The sequence below is a fragment of the Homalodisca vitripennis genome, chromosome 4 (assembly GCF_021130785.1).
Source record: "Homalodisca vitripennis isolate AUS2020 chromosome 4, UT_GWSS_2.1, whole genome shotgun sequence".
NCBI lineage: Eukaryota > Metazoa > Arthropoda > Insecta > Hemiptera > Cicadellidae > Homalodisca > Homalodisca vitripennis.
In genome coordinates, this window is record NC_060210.1 from 172,233,672 (window position 1) to 172,251,165 (window position 17,494).

Below are 17,494 nucleotides of genomic sequence, written 5' to 3' on the forward strand. Positions count from 1 at the left end.
ATTAAGAGTCTGATATACTTTTCTTCTGGAAGTGATGATTTCTTCTTTCTAGAAGAAGACAAGTGGTTACTTATGTTGCCAAAACCCTGCTGTTACTGTAAACCCCACTTTACTTGAATCTGTCAGCAGTCTCCGGCTCTTCAGGCATTGTTAGGCAACTACCAGATGCCTCAACATTCAATAAGGAGGTTGCTGATGATGTGGCTGACCACCAACTTCCTGATCCTGGTCCATCTTCAGCTCTTGTGTCAGTGTAGGTGAGAAATTATCATGGTCGATCCTCAATGAGGTCTTCACTGCGAGAAACCCTGGCTCACGTAACTATCACCATGCCCACATGCCCTTTGTAATATTAGTCCAAATACAGATAGTGCATTGCTACAGAAGTTTGGGTTATGTAGTTTATTTAATTTAATTGTGAGAATAGTAAAATAAATTTTTAATTCAGGTCGACATGAAAATATTTAACAACATTAAATGTCATCGCTCAATTCACAATGGTGTTAAGACAACCGGAACACATGGTCATTAACATTTTCTTTAAAACCAATGTTATTGAATTTCTTAATAGTTTCTTTCTGTTCCAAATTATTATTTCTATTTGTCTGTGTGATTTCTATTTTAAATCAATTTGTAATATAATTGAAAATAATTTCAACGTGGTCCTGTCTCTGTAAAATTATATTCATTTCATGTAGAGTTTAATTAATTTACTCATTTCTCTTTACAATTGGTTAACCCGGTCTGGAAAGGAAAACAGGCGTGTCGCTGTCTGACGCCAGGAGACGAACTCGTGTCTTCGCATGGCGCCCAACATATACGCGGTCAGGCTGTCGTCCGACAGGGTCCCCCCCAAAGGGAGGTCAAATTTTATATTTGATCATTATACATCACATCACTAACCAATTTGTTTTGACTTAAAATTAACTTTATAAAAATTATGAGAACATGTGCTTTTCTGCTAGCATATCACGAATATCCTTCCTCTCCGCTGCTTAGACCAGAAGAGAGGCCCAAATCTCCATGACAACCGTTGGGGTTACAAAACGGAGCTCACATACCGAAAACCAACAGAAGTCGTCAGATATTCAGCCTAGACCAATATGTTTAAATAGGATCTAAACATTAAATCTGTTTTTTGCTTTATCAGATGTTTGTGGTTCATGTCAATTTCTGCATACCAATCTTGGCGTGAACCTTTGAATTTGACCGATGTTGATCTGTTACAACATGGCACAAAAAAGGCTAATGAACCTAATTTGTACCAATAACTGTGTAATAAATACTGCCACCTACTGACTCAGAAATCTCTTTGGAAGGTGAAAAATTTTATTTTTTCAATTTGTATTGAATGAACACTTCAAACTGAATCTCTATACTTAACAAAGTGCTCAAACAAGTATCACAGTATCTCGTTCATTTGTATTTATTTAATGACTTGCAGGGTGTTTGATAAATCAAAACCGATCTTATATTTGAAATACATTTAATTTTTTATGGTAAAAATTGTGACTAACAAAAAAGTTACTCTAGTGTTGGCAACACATTTCTCCAAACACCATCGGACATCTACCACTGAGGCTTGCAGCATATCTACTAGAATGTTTGTTAATACTTCCCACACTCTGTTTTCGAGATCCAGTAAAATCTTGTCCTCATTTTGTACACTTCTTTTTAAGTAATTTGATACATCTGACACAAAATTGGATATTGACTTATCAAACACATTTGAGCACACATGCTGCAAGCTTCAGTTGAAGATGTCCGATGGTGTTTAGAGAAATGTGTTGTAAACATTGGAGTACACGTTGAACTGTAATTGAATAATTGATTAGAAAACTCCTTTGAATTAAGTGAATAACCTATAAGGGAAAATCCTTATGAATTAAACTTTATTTTTATGTCTGAAACAATTTTTACCATAAAAAATTAAATATTTTATTTCAAATAATAAGATGGGTAGGCTACTGATTTATCAAAGAACTATGTATACTACGAAGAAGAGGAATAACTTCCAATCTAGTTAAGGTAAGCCTGCTTTACCGATCGTATCAAAAGCACAGTTTTGTCAAAATGAATATTAACAATTTTTACTAAAAGTTATAATATACGGGATGATTAAAATTACTTTAAATTTTCTGCTGTCTGTTAAAGATGCAAAACCTGTATCTTTCTAAAACTCTTGCTAATTAGGAGTTTTCACTTCCAGGTAGTTTAATCAACTAACAAAGACCAAATTTAGCTCATTCACAATTTAGGTTAACAAAGGAAATGAAACCTACTTACTTGTAATTAATTTCATAAAGAGCTGCCCAATCTTTGCCTCTTGAAAACTCTTGATAATTAGGAGTTCTGACTACCAGATGGAGTTTACTCAACAAACAAGACCAAATTTAGATCATTCACAATTAGGTTAACAAAGTACAGGAAATTTACTTACTTATAATCAATCTCATCATGAGCTGCCCAGCCTGTATCTCTTGAAATTTCATCCATGACTTTAAGGTCCTCTTCCTTAATGATGGGTCTTGAAGTGATCTCTTCTTGCTCTATATTTGTCACCCCTTTATTTGGTGGCATAAGTCTACAAAGCAAATTACATAAGGTATTTATTTTATTTAAAATTAAACTAATTATAATTACTTTCTAAAACTATATCTTCCAACAATAAGCCTCTATTCTTTTTCCTAAAGTAATTAAAATGCTTGTAAATAAAATTCAGTATCAGGATCAGAAATGATTTTTCATGTTTAATCATTATATAAAGTTCGCCTTATTCCTGACGTCAATGATTTTGAAGTGTATATTCTCTTTATCTATTTAAATATACTTATAGATAATAAAACACTTTATACTAATTGTATAAACAGAAATAGACTATATAAAAATGATTTTTGACAAAAGACATTATTTCAAATAAAATATTTTCAAACAAACATTATATATGTAACAAGATTTTCTGTTATCGATAGCCACCATCATTGGACTCTTTGAGTAAATAAACACGTTCACGGCGATAACCAATTGCTGGACCTTTTTACATTCCGTATAATATTTCAATAATAATGGCAAAAAACTAACCTTATAAAACCTTAAAAATGTAAGTATAACAATAAAAGTATGTAGGCTTCACAATTTATATAAAAAATAAATAGTCAACATGTTTTTTCAATGTTTTTCCATGTATATCAAGGGGTATATTACCTTAAAAATTAAGCAACCGTGCACAAGACGGGGTAGACAATAGCCTGGGGTATTTAAAAGCATAGAATCAAGTTTAACAAACCACCAAGACAGACAAACAATAAAAATGCAATAAGGAAATGCATAGCAACGTGTATCCGATCGGGTACATGACATCAGTTGTAAATGAACAAAGCATACCAAGGTGTTGTAACAAAATAGATTATTTTGAAACAATACTCTGTAAGGCAGATATTTAGTACATAAAAGCTAAGCATCTGTTACAATACAAAATATACAGTACAAATACAAATAATATACAAGAAATACACTGTGGTTGTATGCAGTTTAGCGCAAGACAAAAGTCAGGATACAGATCAATATTTCCTATATATTCTTATATAAACTAAAAATGTATAAAATAACCTGTTTGGCTGTAATTTTATCAAAATGATCACATTAAACAGTGTGATACCAGCACCTTTAAGTGGTTTACTTCGACTATATTCTAGGATGCAGCCTACGTTATTCAGATGCTTCACAAAATGTTTTAAAGCATAATTCAGAAAGGAAAAATATTAAGGATATTAATATTATAACTTAATGATATAGACTATTTGTGAAGCTTTTCTCGTTACTGCACCACAATTTTGATGATTTATTAGTTTTAAAAACAGACAGAATAATTTTTAAAAATTACAGAAACTTATGTTTCCAGCATTATGACACTCTACTTTATTAATTTCTTCTTATTTGTATATGATGTTTTATGAACCTTATATTTTATTATCATACCTCAGATCAGGTGATGGAGGAAATCGAGGTCGAGGTGGTCCTGGATGATAGTTCGGAGGAAATCCACCTGGAGGCTGATTGTGTCTTATCATCTGGAATTCCAATTCATTATTATTATTATTAATGTTAAACAATTGTGTTTTACAAAAATAAAAGCAAAAATACTTTACCAGTTACTTTTATCATTTCTGGCTGAATCACTGAATTCGTAACAAGACGATTTTGGACTAAATTTAAAATACTTTATTGTTATAAAACTCTAAAATTGGTATCAATGAATGGTGTATCTAGTGGTTAATATTTTTAGAAATAATTAATAAAATAATATTCAGAAATTAAATTAACAGGTTATAAAACAAATAGGGTCATAAATTCCCCATTATGATTAGAATAGTTTATAAAAGAAATAATCAAATTAATTTTACAATCCAAATAGGTCTATCAAACTAAATATAAAAACAGTATCAGTGTCTGAAAAGTCAATTTTTTCAACTGTTTTTAAAGCATAATATTTCTGGAGCAACTTTGACAGTAGTGGAACTACTATGGTTTTTTTTACAGTAACTGCTCTTTTGAAGTCACTTTTATCAATTGATTTCCCCAAAATGAATGCCCTGGTCAATTCAATTATCTTGTTTATGATTAAGATTAGATAGTAATGAAATGCTTATACTCGATTCTATGTTCACAAGATGCAATACAAGGTTAATGGTACGTAATCATGTTACTACCTTTACTGTAAACATCATGCCTAGTGTCATGCGGGTTACTGTCTTCGCGATCTGTGCGAAAGTGCTTAAATAGATTTTACTTTACCCTACCTTTTGTTCACATATGCTTTATTTATCTGTGATGTTTGCATCACTAAAAAAGTTTACAAAAAGAGAGGTGTGAAAGAAACTTATAATTCATTAACCAAATTGATATATAATTACTGAAACATTAAAATAGTATGGTTATGTTGTGATGATAAAATAGAGATAATTTTTATTGCAGTAACAGTAAAAAGATTCTAGTTTTTGCACATGCAAATATAGGTACAAATATGATGTAGTTTTTATTATATTATACTATTTATTCGCCGATTCACTCCAATTATTTTTAAACTTACATTGCAAAATGTCATTATTCTGAACGGGTTAAAGAGCGGACAGGTAATCAACATAGTGACAAATGATATAAATATAACATAAAATAATACACAAAATAAAATAAATAGTACAACTGAGTGTGATTTTGAATACAAATAAGTACTTTTGTAGTTTAATATTATTTTTGTATTATTAACTTTAACACTTAAAATTTATTACTTTTACATAACTACAAAATTTATTTAACGTAAAATTTATTTAACGTGTAACTAATGTACAGGTAATCTATAAACTACCATTATCAATTTACTAAATATGTTAATACTTTAAATTTATCACAGTAATTTTATTTAACTGAAAAGTAACGTAAATTGAAAAATGTAAGTAGCATATAATCTGAAATAAGAAACCTGCTTGAAAGATGTGTTGTCTAAACCTAAGAACTAAATTTGAAAAGAACAAAAATTTAGTATAACCGAAAAAACGTATTAAGTTCTATGTGTTTATGGAGCGTAGCTTCGGGATTCGATGTTTGAGAACAGCTAGTACGACGAGAACTGCCGTTTGGATAACATGGCTTACAGCCGCTCCGTAATGCATGATGAACATGAAACAGAGTATAGTTTATAGTCGAATAGATATAACTTCCGAATCGGCGGGGCGGGGCGTTCTGACATTGGAGTGAGAGGGAGAACTGCCTGGTTGGCTACCTGACCAATAGGAGCAAGGAGCGTATGACGCGGTTGCCATAGCAACAGGCACTGTTGCCACATCGGCAAAGGCATATTGGCAAAAGCGGTAGGCTTATTTTACTGCACGCTGGTACATCTGGAGGGTTTGTTCCTAATTATTGCTTGTTATTTGCTTCAAAGCAAACCACAGACTACCATGAAGAAATGAACCATGACACTTTTTCAAAATGGTTCAGAGAATCACTTCTACCTAACCTTTCTGCTCCATCGGTTATTGCTATGGACAACGCCCCATACCACTCCAAGGTTTTAGATAAGGCCCCAACGTAACGTAACAAAAAAGCGGAAATTCAGGCGTGGCTTCGCGAGCATAACATACAATTTGCAGAAGATTTTACAAAAGCCGAGTTGTTAGAAATATGTGAAATGAATAAACCACCGCGCACCGGTCCCCAAGTATATTATAGATGAGATGGCTAAAGCCCAAGGACATAAAACTGTCAGACTGCCACCTTACCATTGCCATTTCAATGCAATAGAGATGGTTTGGGCACAAGTTAAGGGACACGTTGCTCGGAACAATAAAACATTTAACATGACTGAAGTTAGGAGGTTAACCGAAGAAGGACTTCAACAAGTTACAACCGTAGAATGGACGGATATCGTAAAGCACACAAAAAATCTATTTTAGAAGCGTGGGCACAAGAAGGTCTCATTGAAACAGCAGTAGAGGAAATGATAATTCACGTGAATAGAGATGACAGTGACAGTGAAACTAGTGACCTGGAAGATTTTGCTGACGAATATAGAGTGCAAACTGATTAAGGAACACAGGAAATATGTCAACAGAATGTATGCTGATGGTGTTTGAAGTATTTTGACAGCCCCCGAAATAAATATATTTGTGTTGTGAATGCAATATTAGGTTTTCAGAGTACCCAAATTATTTGTCCTTCATGATATCCGAATTATTTAGTAGTTGTAGATTATTATATAGTATAATGGTAACATATTAATATCGCACATATTTGTGTTAAATTAGAGAAATTTCGTTTCTGATTACTAGTATAAACAATCAAAAGACAACACACACTGACGCGTTGTTTGTTGGTAAGTACGCTGGCACGCACCGTCTCATGTTCTCTTCTCAGTGTTCGGTGAGAAAGTGACCGCTCACAGCAGTGCCCGCACCAACGTGGCAACACCGCGGCATCAGTCTCCCCACTGCTCGCTGCCCCTCCACACCCTTCCAATTCGTCGGAAGTTATATCTATTCGACTATAGTCTATTTCAAGATTATTAATCCTTTGCGTGCCACAGGCATTTTCCCAAGTCATATGCATAGAGTGCAGGGCTGTTTCTTGCATATTTGTAAGCTTTTGGGAAAATAGCTGTTGTAAAATAACTATCCAACAGATTTTTATAATTTTGTTGTTGTTTTTATCTAATGAAACAAAGAACATGAGACATGAACCTAATTCAGTGTGTACAGTATTTTAGGATTTGTTTTCTTTATACCAAGGTGCATAAAGGTCATAAAATACTAAATAAAACCCATGCGTAATACATGATTCTACAATAAAAACAGACATTCATTATAAACAAAATGTTGCTCGGTACTGGACATTTTGTAAATTGTACTTCATTTGTCAGAGTTTAGAAATTACATAGTAATAGTGTAGTTTTAAAAATACATAAAATAAAACATCAAGGTAACACAAATAAATATCATTAGTAAATGTAGAGACAAATACTTGCTTACATTTCTTTTGTATGGGTGTCAGCAACTTTGTAATAACCAAAATAACCTTATTATATTTACACTGAAAACTCGTGTTTTTTGCTTGGACACAACTAAATCACAACATTACTTCTATAAAAAAAATACGGTAAAACACTGAATAAATTACTATTATAGTTTGTGTATCCATAGTTTACTCAAATGCTTAGTTATTGGCACATAAACAACAAGAATGACCATTACGCAACATGGTACTCGTCCACTACGTCGTGACTGGAAGACAAAATTATCGCATAGGTACTTCAGTATTATTGCAGCCCACTATTTTTGGACAAGTTTTCCTTTTGGAATAGAAAAATAATGAATAGAAAAATACTATATGAGTCATATTTCCTGTCGCCAAATTGCCTGTGAATATGCTTAGTTAACACATTGAATGCGGGCTGGCACCGCACGGTGCCGCGCTTCGGGTTGTCCTCGGGTGCGTTCGGCACCGGACGGTGTCACGCCACCTTCTAGATTTCACAACGTCAGTGCTGTTTCAGCTTCTGCGTGAGGAAGGTATATTTCGCGCCGCGTGTAGAGTACCCTTGTTTGTTGTTTCCACGTGGTTCGGGTTGAGTTCATCGGCTAATCTGTGTGTTTGGTGTATTGTTATAGTTGTAGGGGCTGTGAACTTCGTTGTGAACAATGGATGGTCCTAGTTCTAGCCAAATAAGACACTATTTGAGTGAGAGTGATGTGGAAAGTAGTTCTGACGATTCTGTGGCGTCTGCCGGCCCGGAGAGTGACATTGACCAAGCCCAGCTTGACGCGCCGCCTATTGTCAATGTGGTGGCGCCTGTGGACATCGAGAGATGAGGACACGGATGACCAGGAAGCTGATCAAGTGATTTCTGACCCAATATGGTCACTTCGTACTGCAGGTATGCGAAGAATTCCCTTCACAAAAGAAAACAAATTGCTTGTACCTGCCCCCGGAACAAACGATCCTTTCGATTGGTTTTTTTTTACTACTTGATGATACCTTGTTGGAAAAAATTGTGTCTGCCACTAACAAAAATGCCTGGGAAAATATTATTTTCCCCTAACCTCAAAATAAAATCAAGAATAAATAATTGGCAGGAACTGACAGTGGCCTGAACTGAAAAAATTTTTCGGGCTAATCTTTCACATGGGAAACTGTAAAAAATCAATCGTCTTAAACGATTACTGGAAAACTGATCGTATGTTTAATTTTGGATTCGTGAGATCCCAAATGAGCAGAGACAGATTTCTCCTGATCCTAAGATGTTTAAATTTTTATGAAAGTGACGAAGAGACTGTACCTGATGATCGCCTCTACAAAGTCAGGCTTTTGAATTGACTATTTCAATCAAAAGATGAAAAACCATCTACTACCCCAAGTCGAGAGTTGTCGATTGATGAAGGAATGGTGGTGCTATGGAGAGGACGTCTGCACTTTCGACAATTACATTCAAGGAAAGCGCCATAAATATGGTATCAAGATTTACTCGTTATGTGAACCCGGATGGACTTTGTGTAAGTTTCACTGTGTATTCTGGGGAAGGGAGGTGAACTTGGAGGAAAAGGTCATGCTAGCAAAGTAGTCAAGTATTTGATGAGGGGAATGCTTGGGGTGGGCCATTCATTGTATATGGATAATTATTATATCAGTTACCCCCTTGCAACCGAGTTACTGAGTGAGAAAAACCTACTGCACCGGCACAATGCGCTCAGACCGAAAGCATGTTCCGCTAGATCTCAAGACAGCTCGTCTTGCCAGAGGAGAAAAGGCAGAACGGTACGCCAATGGTGTTTTTGATAGCAAAATGGTGCGACAAGCGTCAGGTGTTGTACCTATCCACAGAGTTTGAGAATGATTGGGCATCTCAATGAATAGGTATAAACCAACCTCGCCAAAAGCCTCTGCCATTAATACAGTACAACGCCCATATGAAGGGTGTGGACCGAAATGATCAGCTATGAGCTATTATGCCTTCGAACACAAATCAATTCGCTGGTACAAAAAGATCTTCGTCCATTTCCTTCAGACGTTGTTGGTGAAAACTCCTTTCAAAACTTTATTTACAAACCAACCCAAGGAAAAGATCGCTGTACCACTTTAGATTGTCCATCATCAACATGCTTTTGCCTGCAGCAAACGCAATCACACCTCCACTCCGGCCTAGACAACAAAAACAACTGTCAAGACAACGTATTGTCAAAAATGGACACACCTGACAACACAGGAGAAAGGATGAAGAGAAAACGATGCAGAGAATGCTCAAAGACAAAGAAAAAGAACCATGACCCTTTTCTTTTGTGCCCAGTGCCCTGCGCGAACCTGGCCTATGTGCACTGAGATGCTTCGACAAGTATCATGAGTAGGAAAGAAAATGAGGCAGGAAAAAAAAGTGGGAAATATTGTAAATATTGTATATAATTGTGTGTATGACGGTTTACAAATGAATGAATACTGTAAACAATTTGAACAGTGAAAAGTGTTGTGCGTGGAAAGTGACGGACGCGACTGGACACCGTCGGGTGGGTGTCCAATGGCATCTGACCTGCGAGTGCGGCCGGCACCTTCCGGTGCCGCTACTATATTGTTGCTGTATATATGTATATATGGACATATACACATCATTGATGGTGCATATGAAGTCTCCACATAATAATGGTAAGTAAAACCTAAAAAAAATATTTTCAGCATGGGCTTGTATTTTACGTATTTTCTGGCAGCAGTGAATGTGTTAAGCTATCCTTAAGTAGGCCTAGATGCACGAATCACGTGTCATTTTCGAATAATAAAATGTTATTCTTTTAGTGTTTGTTTCATTGATAACTTGTAAATTTCAAAATAGGTTAACAAAAGTCTGTTCTTTTTAATGCTGTAATTTATTTTGTCCCCGATAAGGAAAACTCATCCCAAAATAGTGGCCTCCTGATAAGTACCCAAACAAAATATGTTTTACAGATCAAAGAGTAAGGAAACAACATGAAACTTGTATTTATCGATATTTTGGAACCTATTGAATATAGCTATCTGGTTATTTGGCCAAAATAACGTTGTACTATATACAATATTATCGAAATACAAAATGTCAAAATTAGCGACGCAGGCACTTTATGCACTTTTCATAGGTACCGTCCAAATACAGGCATACAGAAAAAAAAAATTTTACAGCCTCCAGGCAGGCAGAAGTGAAATTATGCCAGTCTACTGAGCGATATGCTTGAATGAAGCTCAACCAATAAGAGACCATTATTTTATTTATATACAAATTTTATATATATATATATCTTATAAATAAAAATGAATGACGAAATGTGTTGGTAAGCGCTAATCTCGATAACGGCTGGACCAATTCTGTTAATTTTTTTGTAAAATGTCCATTGAAATCCAAGGAATGTTTTTATGAAGAAAAAGTTAAGATAAGTTACCTGAAATATTTTGGAATTTAGAAAAAAAAATTTAGTTTTTACGTTTTATAGTTCAAATTAAACTGGCACTAAACAGCTGTTGACAGTTATAGTTCAACAAACTTTCTGAAACATCTCTTTACATTTCAATTTTATCAATAATAAGTAAACAGTGCTTGATCGGTAGTGTAATGCAGATAGTAAATAAAACATTAATATATAAATTTTACTCCAGATTGTGCCAGTGATGAATTAAAATCATCTAATGCATTAAATACTGTTATAAAACTAACCTTAATGAACAAAGTTATGAATGTTTTCACATAAGTTACTTTAAACTGGTGGGCTTCCTTGACATTATGATATTACATTTTAACAATGGCTTATGGAAAAACAGAGAAATGAATAATAACATGCCTCAACGATTCATTCTTTCCCTGGCTAAAGTCCAAAAAACAACTGTAACGCAAAACTTTTATAACGGTTATTTTGGAATGTTGCATAACCTTAATAAGGATTTTCCTCTTATACCGAACGTACATAAGAAGTAGGTAGAACTTCCCCCTAGGTCGTAATAGGCTTTTCAGTCCCATTATGTGTGTATTTTCCTCATCAGGACAAGGCAAACTCAACTATGTCAACACGATTTTGACCAAAATACATTTCCGAGAACTAGATAATCAAATGTATATAGTATTTTGATCGAGGCAATATGGCAAGCTAAACTGTGACATAGTAGGTAAGTGAATTTAAACGGTCTTAAGTAGGCACTTTTTAACCGACGTTGGTATCTCGGTCCTACGTAAGTATATATATTTTTTCTTCGTCAGAACAACAAGGCAAACTCTACTATGGTACTGGAAATATCTTAGACTTGAAATATATGACAAGGACTGGAAATATACGCTTTGATCCGAGATTTGTGTTTTCTTGATCGGGATGACAAGGCAGATTCAGTTGTGACGTTATGTATATAATTAATTAGAACCAGAAATGCTCCTACACGTGTCAAACATGATATAATAATTAAGTTAAACTCTGATACTATTTACCATGAACTTAAATAATATCTACCTAATGCATGGCTACTTAAGTTTTAAAATTTTTATAGGACTCCCATCATACTACATCATAATTGCTTATACTAAGTAATATAAGGACTTCCTAAGTTAGAACAAATTCCTTAATGCCTAAAACTTAATTTCCTTGTGAGAAGTAAGTCAGAATGGATTAGAAAGCTTTCTGCTAACAAAATTACCGTAAAACAACAAATTTGCATTGTGCCAGAGTTGCACTGAAAGCGAACATAAAAACGTATTCAATGGTTGGCTCCTAAATATTTTACATTTATCAGATAAATAGAATCACATAAAGATGAACATTTGCCTATATCACACAAGAGCAGAAGCACAATATCAAGGAAACAACAAAATATTTAATCATTCAATAACTAACTGTACTGACACTACTAGATAAAATAACATTGTAAACCTACAAAGGAAATAAATATAAGGTTGTTCCTGTAACAAATAGTTCACTAAATCGTAATCATAGTGTAATCAAGTTATCTTATTATTAACCTTTTCGCCGCGAATTAATAAACCAACACTGTTCCAAGATTTACATTTTTTGACAAAAAAAAATTTTTTTTCCTACAATTATTAAACATTATTATTTTGGTTCCTTGAGATGTTATACACATGTTTTAGTAAGAAAAAACGCAACATTAAAATTTTTTTAATGGTGAATAATACATGTTTTTTAGTTAATTTTATCAAAAAAATTTGTAAAAAAAAATATTAAATTGTATACGTCGGTTGATGTGCAGTCTGAATGAACTTTATATCATAATTTAATTGTACATACACCCATATATGATATTGTGTAACAAGTAATTTGTACATAATAATATAAATTTTACCAGTAAAGCTGAAAATGTGGTGATTCGCACGAGGCGCAGAAGTAGCAGGGAGTCCATGTCTCACAACACTCACTTTTATACATTTAGAATTATTTACACAAAGTTAAAACTATTCATTCTTCAATTTACTTTTTTAATAGTTTCAAGTAATAAGTCACAATAAATACAAGTTTAGTAGGCCTAAAACATAAAAAATAAAAAATGCAAAAATGTTGTCCAATATGCAAACATTCTCTTATAGCCTTACAAGATTGTCTTGGTTTTTAGCAATTGCAAGTTTTCTTATAAATCTTTATAGAGTGATAAATTTCAAAAACAAGGAACTATGCACAGGGGTGGCTCATCCTGGCAAGTTTTACAAAAATACGATGTGTTGCTTTCTTTTACACGTGCCTTTTCCCTTTTTTGGTGCAGCTTGATGGTAGGAATACTACAAACAAGCACAGTTGAGTTTGTGGGTTTTTATCTCCATATTGGCTGATAAAATGGATTTTCCCTGATAGTCTGTCATCAAGAGGGTTGCTCAATTTTCGACCACGTCGGATTGCAGTTCTAGGTTGCCATGCACTTAGTAACCCGTCAATAACCTGTTCTCGAAACTTTTTGTGGGTTAGAGATCTTACACCATTTTGCATATTATAAGCTATGCAGCCATTTATCAATGCAATTTTCAATGACAAAATGCATTAGGGGTGGTACCATTTCATTGATTTATGGCCATAAGGATACATAGAACAAAACTTGTCAAAATAGTCTACTCCACCCATATTTTTGTTGTACAGTACTTGAATATTGGGCTTTGTGACTTCTCGTCTGCCTGTCTTTGATCTGACTTCAATTAATTTTACTCCAGTGTCACCTACAGTAGAGAGCATGTTTACTTTTCCTGTATCTTGCCAGGAACATGCTATCATATCCTTAGATTCTCTAATCCATGTTGTTGGGAAGTCACCTTTCTTTTTCTTTCAAATTTTTCATTTGTGCAGGCAAATTTTTTCGGTTTGCTCTCACCGTACCACATGCTCCCAACCCACTCAACCTCAGGTCCGTTGAATAAATCAACACTAGAGTAGAAATTGTCCATGTATATGATTCTGTTAGTAGATTCAAAACCTAGTAACAAATCTTTTACAACTCTACTACCCAGGGCCCTCATCTTTACTGTCGGTTTCTTTCCCAGTATACACCTTGAATCTCAACAGAAATCCATTTGAAGAGTCACAGAGCGACATAACCTTGATTCCCCATTTTGTTGATGGCTTGCTTGGGAGATATTGTTTGAAGGATAGCCCTACCTTTAAATTTAACCATACTTTCATCTATAGAAAGTGCCTCTCCAGGCTCATAGTTGTCTAGATATGTTTTAGAAACAAAAATCTATCAAGGGCCTTATTTTGAACAGTGGATCATATCCAGATTACCCTTTGACACCTGATTGCTATTTATCATTGAAATGCAAAAAAGACTTGATTAGTTGATATTGGTCTCTAGAAAATATTTTGGAAAATGCCGGAGTTTTTGTCAGCCAAAAGCCGTCTTGAAAATATGATTCTTCGTTTGGCTTATGAATGAGTCCCATTGAAATTTTGCGTTGCTACAAAAGCTTTCATGTCCCTTTCATCGATTTCTTTTAGTTGGTGTAGTCTAGAACGTTTGGGAATGTCAGTTGTTACATCACAACATTGTAAAGAATAAATATTTGTCTGTTCAGCTACATATTTATAGATTGCTTCAGGAAAGAATTTATGAAAATGATTCAGTTGGAGTTAGGTTTTCAAATTTGGACCTTAGGTGTATCACAAAGTGTAAATTTAGGTATTTTGTCTAATACTATGTTAGAACCTATTTAAATTTCATCCCACAAGGTAGCATTGTTTTGTTGAGATTTAGGCCTAGATGCTCTAGGGCTATTTTCATCTAATGGATCATCTATATCACTTTCAGAAGAATAGTCTACATTGTTATCACCTATTTCAAAATCTGAGTCTTCATTACCATGATTCAAATATTCATTAATCTCATCATCGGTTATTTGTTCCATTATTAAACAGGATAACCTCAACAGGCTAGAAATTTGTAAAAACTATTGTCCCTGACTAGCCTACATACCTAACAATCACAGCCTTTTTGTTGTAAGATATTCACTACAGTAACACAACACTTTTTAATGTTAAAACACTTACTTGCATTAAAATATTAAGCAATAAAAACTAAAACAATATGAATACAATAAATCAAAACAAATAACCAAACATAACCAATGTTTAATGTTAGTAAACACGGCAAAAGCAGCAGAACGCGATCCCGAACAACTGCCAACATCGTCATGTGACTAGTCTAGTTTCAAATATTTTGCCGCGCGGCTGTAGCACTTTACAGAAGGCAGTGAATATGGCGTTTACTCACTTGGGGACTATAGTCGACTTACCACAGCCAACGGAGAAGTTTTTCTGCTGCCGTGACTAAAGTCGATTTACGCGGCGAACGGAAAAAAAAACGGTGAGTCGACTATTGTCGATTTACGCGGCGAAAAGGTTAATGTCTAATAATTATTACTGTTGACTCTAAATACTTTTTGAAAGTAGTTAGGCTAAGGCAGACTTTCAGATTAGGAATATTAGCTAAGGAATACAGCTGAGATAATGTCCATGGCCTAGAAATATATTGAAGTCTGTTTTGTAACACATGATCTAGTGTTCTCCCGTCTTGTTATTTTTATAAAATAGATAACATCTTAAATATAGAAACAATGATATATCATTTAAAAGAAATCTGATTTTTTTGTCAAAGCTGTGGACTTACAAACTGAGGCATGAGTCTGTAGTGGTTTTGTGGGCCTGCCGGGACCCCGCCCACCCCAGGTGGGGCCAAGCTGCTCCGTCCGCCACCCATATCTAAACCTTGTGGGAGTGGGAGGGGGCCCGGGACAGGAACAGTCCCCGGCGGGTTGCCACCCCCTGCTGTCATCTGCCCCTGAGGCCGACTGCCACCTTGCATCCAACTTCCTTCCGCTGAAAATAAAATCAAACTGGTAAATGAACAGCCATACTATATAAATAATATTAAAAAAATAAAGTTTAATTATTCACTATGTAATATTAATTTTTTAACTTTATTCAATTTGTCATAAATATCCACTTTGTTTGTAATACTATGATTAACTAATTGAGGAAACGCCCAAAATTATAGAAAACAATTGGCATACCTTAATAGGATATAAAATAAGTACTTATTTCAAAAAGGGCCAAGTTGTAAAGGTTACCAAGAAATTACAATTTCATACCTTATTAAGATATGCTGAGTTAAGTTGTACGGGTTGAAACGTTTAAAAAGATATAAATAAAAATAAATATAAAGGCGTTTTCACGCTTTTGCCTCGAATCCTTTATATAAATATACCCAATAGTGCAATAATCTGATGTAAAATACAATTTTCTTGACTATATTTATTTAGGAGAGGCCCAACCACTTTTAAACCTTCTACTGCACATCCTCATTGACCACTAGCCTGAGCGAGGATATTACCAAACAGAATAAGAAGAGTTGATACAGTATGAGGTTGTTGGTGCTGATAAATTGTGCTATGCACATCCTCATTGACCACTAGCCTGAGCGAGGATATTACCAAACAGAATAAGAAGAGTTGATACAGTATGAGGTTGTTGGTGCTGATAAATTGTGCTATGGTGAGAGGCAGTATTTAAACATAAGAAGAGTTGATACAGTATGAGGTTGTTGGTGCTGATAAATTTGTGCTATGGTGAGAGGCAGTATTTAAACATATTAAGAGTTGATACAGTATGAGGTTGTTGGTGCTGATAAATTGTGCTATGGTGAGAGGCAGTATTTAAACATGTGCTATCTTAAACTCAGATCCAAAGACCGACACCAATTAGGTAGACAATTTTTATTAAATATATAAAATTACGTAAGTATGTGTCATGTGTATTGTGATGAAATCGATGCTTGTATTGTTACAACCTAACAATAAGTTTTTGATCACAACATTATTCACTTACATTTATAAAAATAAATAACTTTTTCTTACTTGTTGGCATAGCTTAATCCTAATTACCCAATTATTCCTTATACATGCTCTCTACTTCCTACTTCACCCTATAGTTTTGTACAGGACAAGATTAAAATAAATAAGATGTTTTAAAATAATCACTTATCTCTTTGAGTGCCATAGACTTTTTCTAAAATGTTCATAAGCTGCCGTGATGTATTTAAATTTGCAAGCATTTTGGAGGAAAAAGATACTGTACAACAATTATCCCACACACTGTCATAATTTTTTTTTTAATTTTGTTAATTAGGTAAAGAATATAATACATATTGAATTGGCAAACATTTAAATGTTCAGGTTCAAACCGTGTCCAAACTATCTTAAAACAGTTTTGGTTGAATATCTGTTGACTGAAGATGGCTACCACAGAGGCCGTAATATTGAAAATAAGAATGTATTGCGTAAACATATTGTTTGTGTAAACAATCTTTCGCTTCAGTATGAATTGGAAAAATTATATATTAGTCATGACATCGGCCTCATAAGCTTAAGAATTAAGACTACATATTGTATTATTGTACAAAATAACATAAAAAAAAAACAAAAAAACACTGAAACTGTGTTTTTGAAAGAATT

General features: G+C 34.2%; 1 protein-coding gene across 22 annotated transcripts in view; it reads right to left on the minus strand.

Moving 5' to 3' along the window:
• LOC124360638 (protein PRRC2C) overlaps nucleotides 1-17,494 on the minus strand; it is a 158,080-nt gene that overhangs the window by 121,932 nt on the left and 18,654 nt on the right. For all 22 annotated transcript variants that reach the window (XM_046814423.1, XM_046814424.1, XM_046814434.1 and 19 more), the window contains exons 4-6: nucleotides 15,652-15,860; nucleotides 3,979-4,070; nucleotides 2,441-2,584 (exon numbers count right to left, since the gene is read on the minus strand). In XM_046814423.1, the coding sequence (XP_046670379.1) occupies nucleotides 2,441-2,584; nucleotides 3,979-4,070; nucleotides 15,652-15,860 (445 nt within the window). The remainder of the gene's footprint in view (nucleotides 1-2,440; nucleotides 2,585-3,978; nucleotides 4,071-15,651; nucleotides 15,861-17,494) is intronic.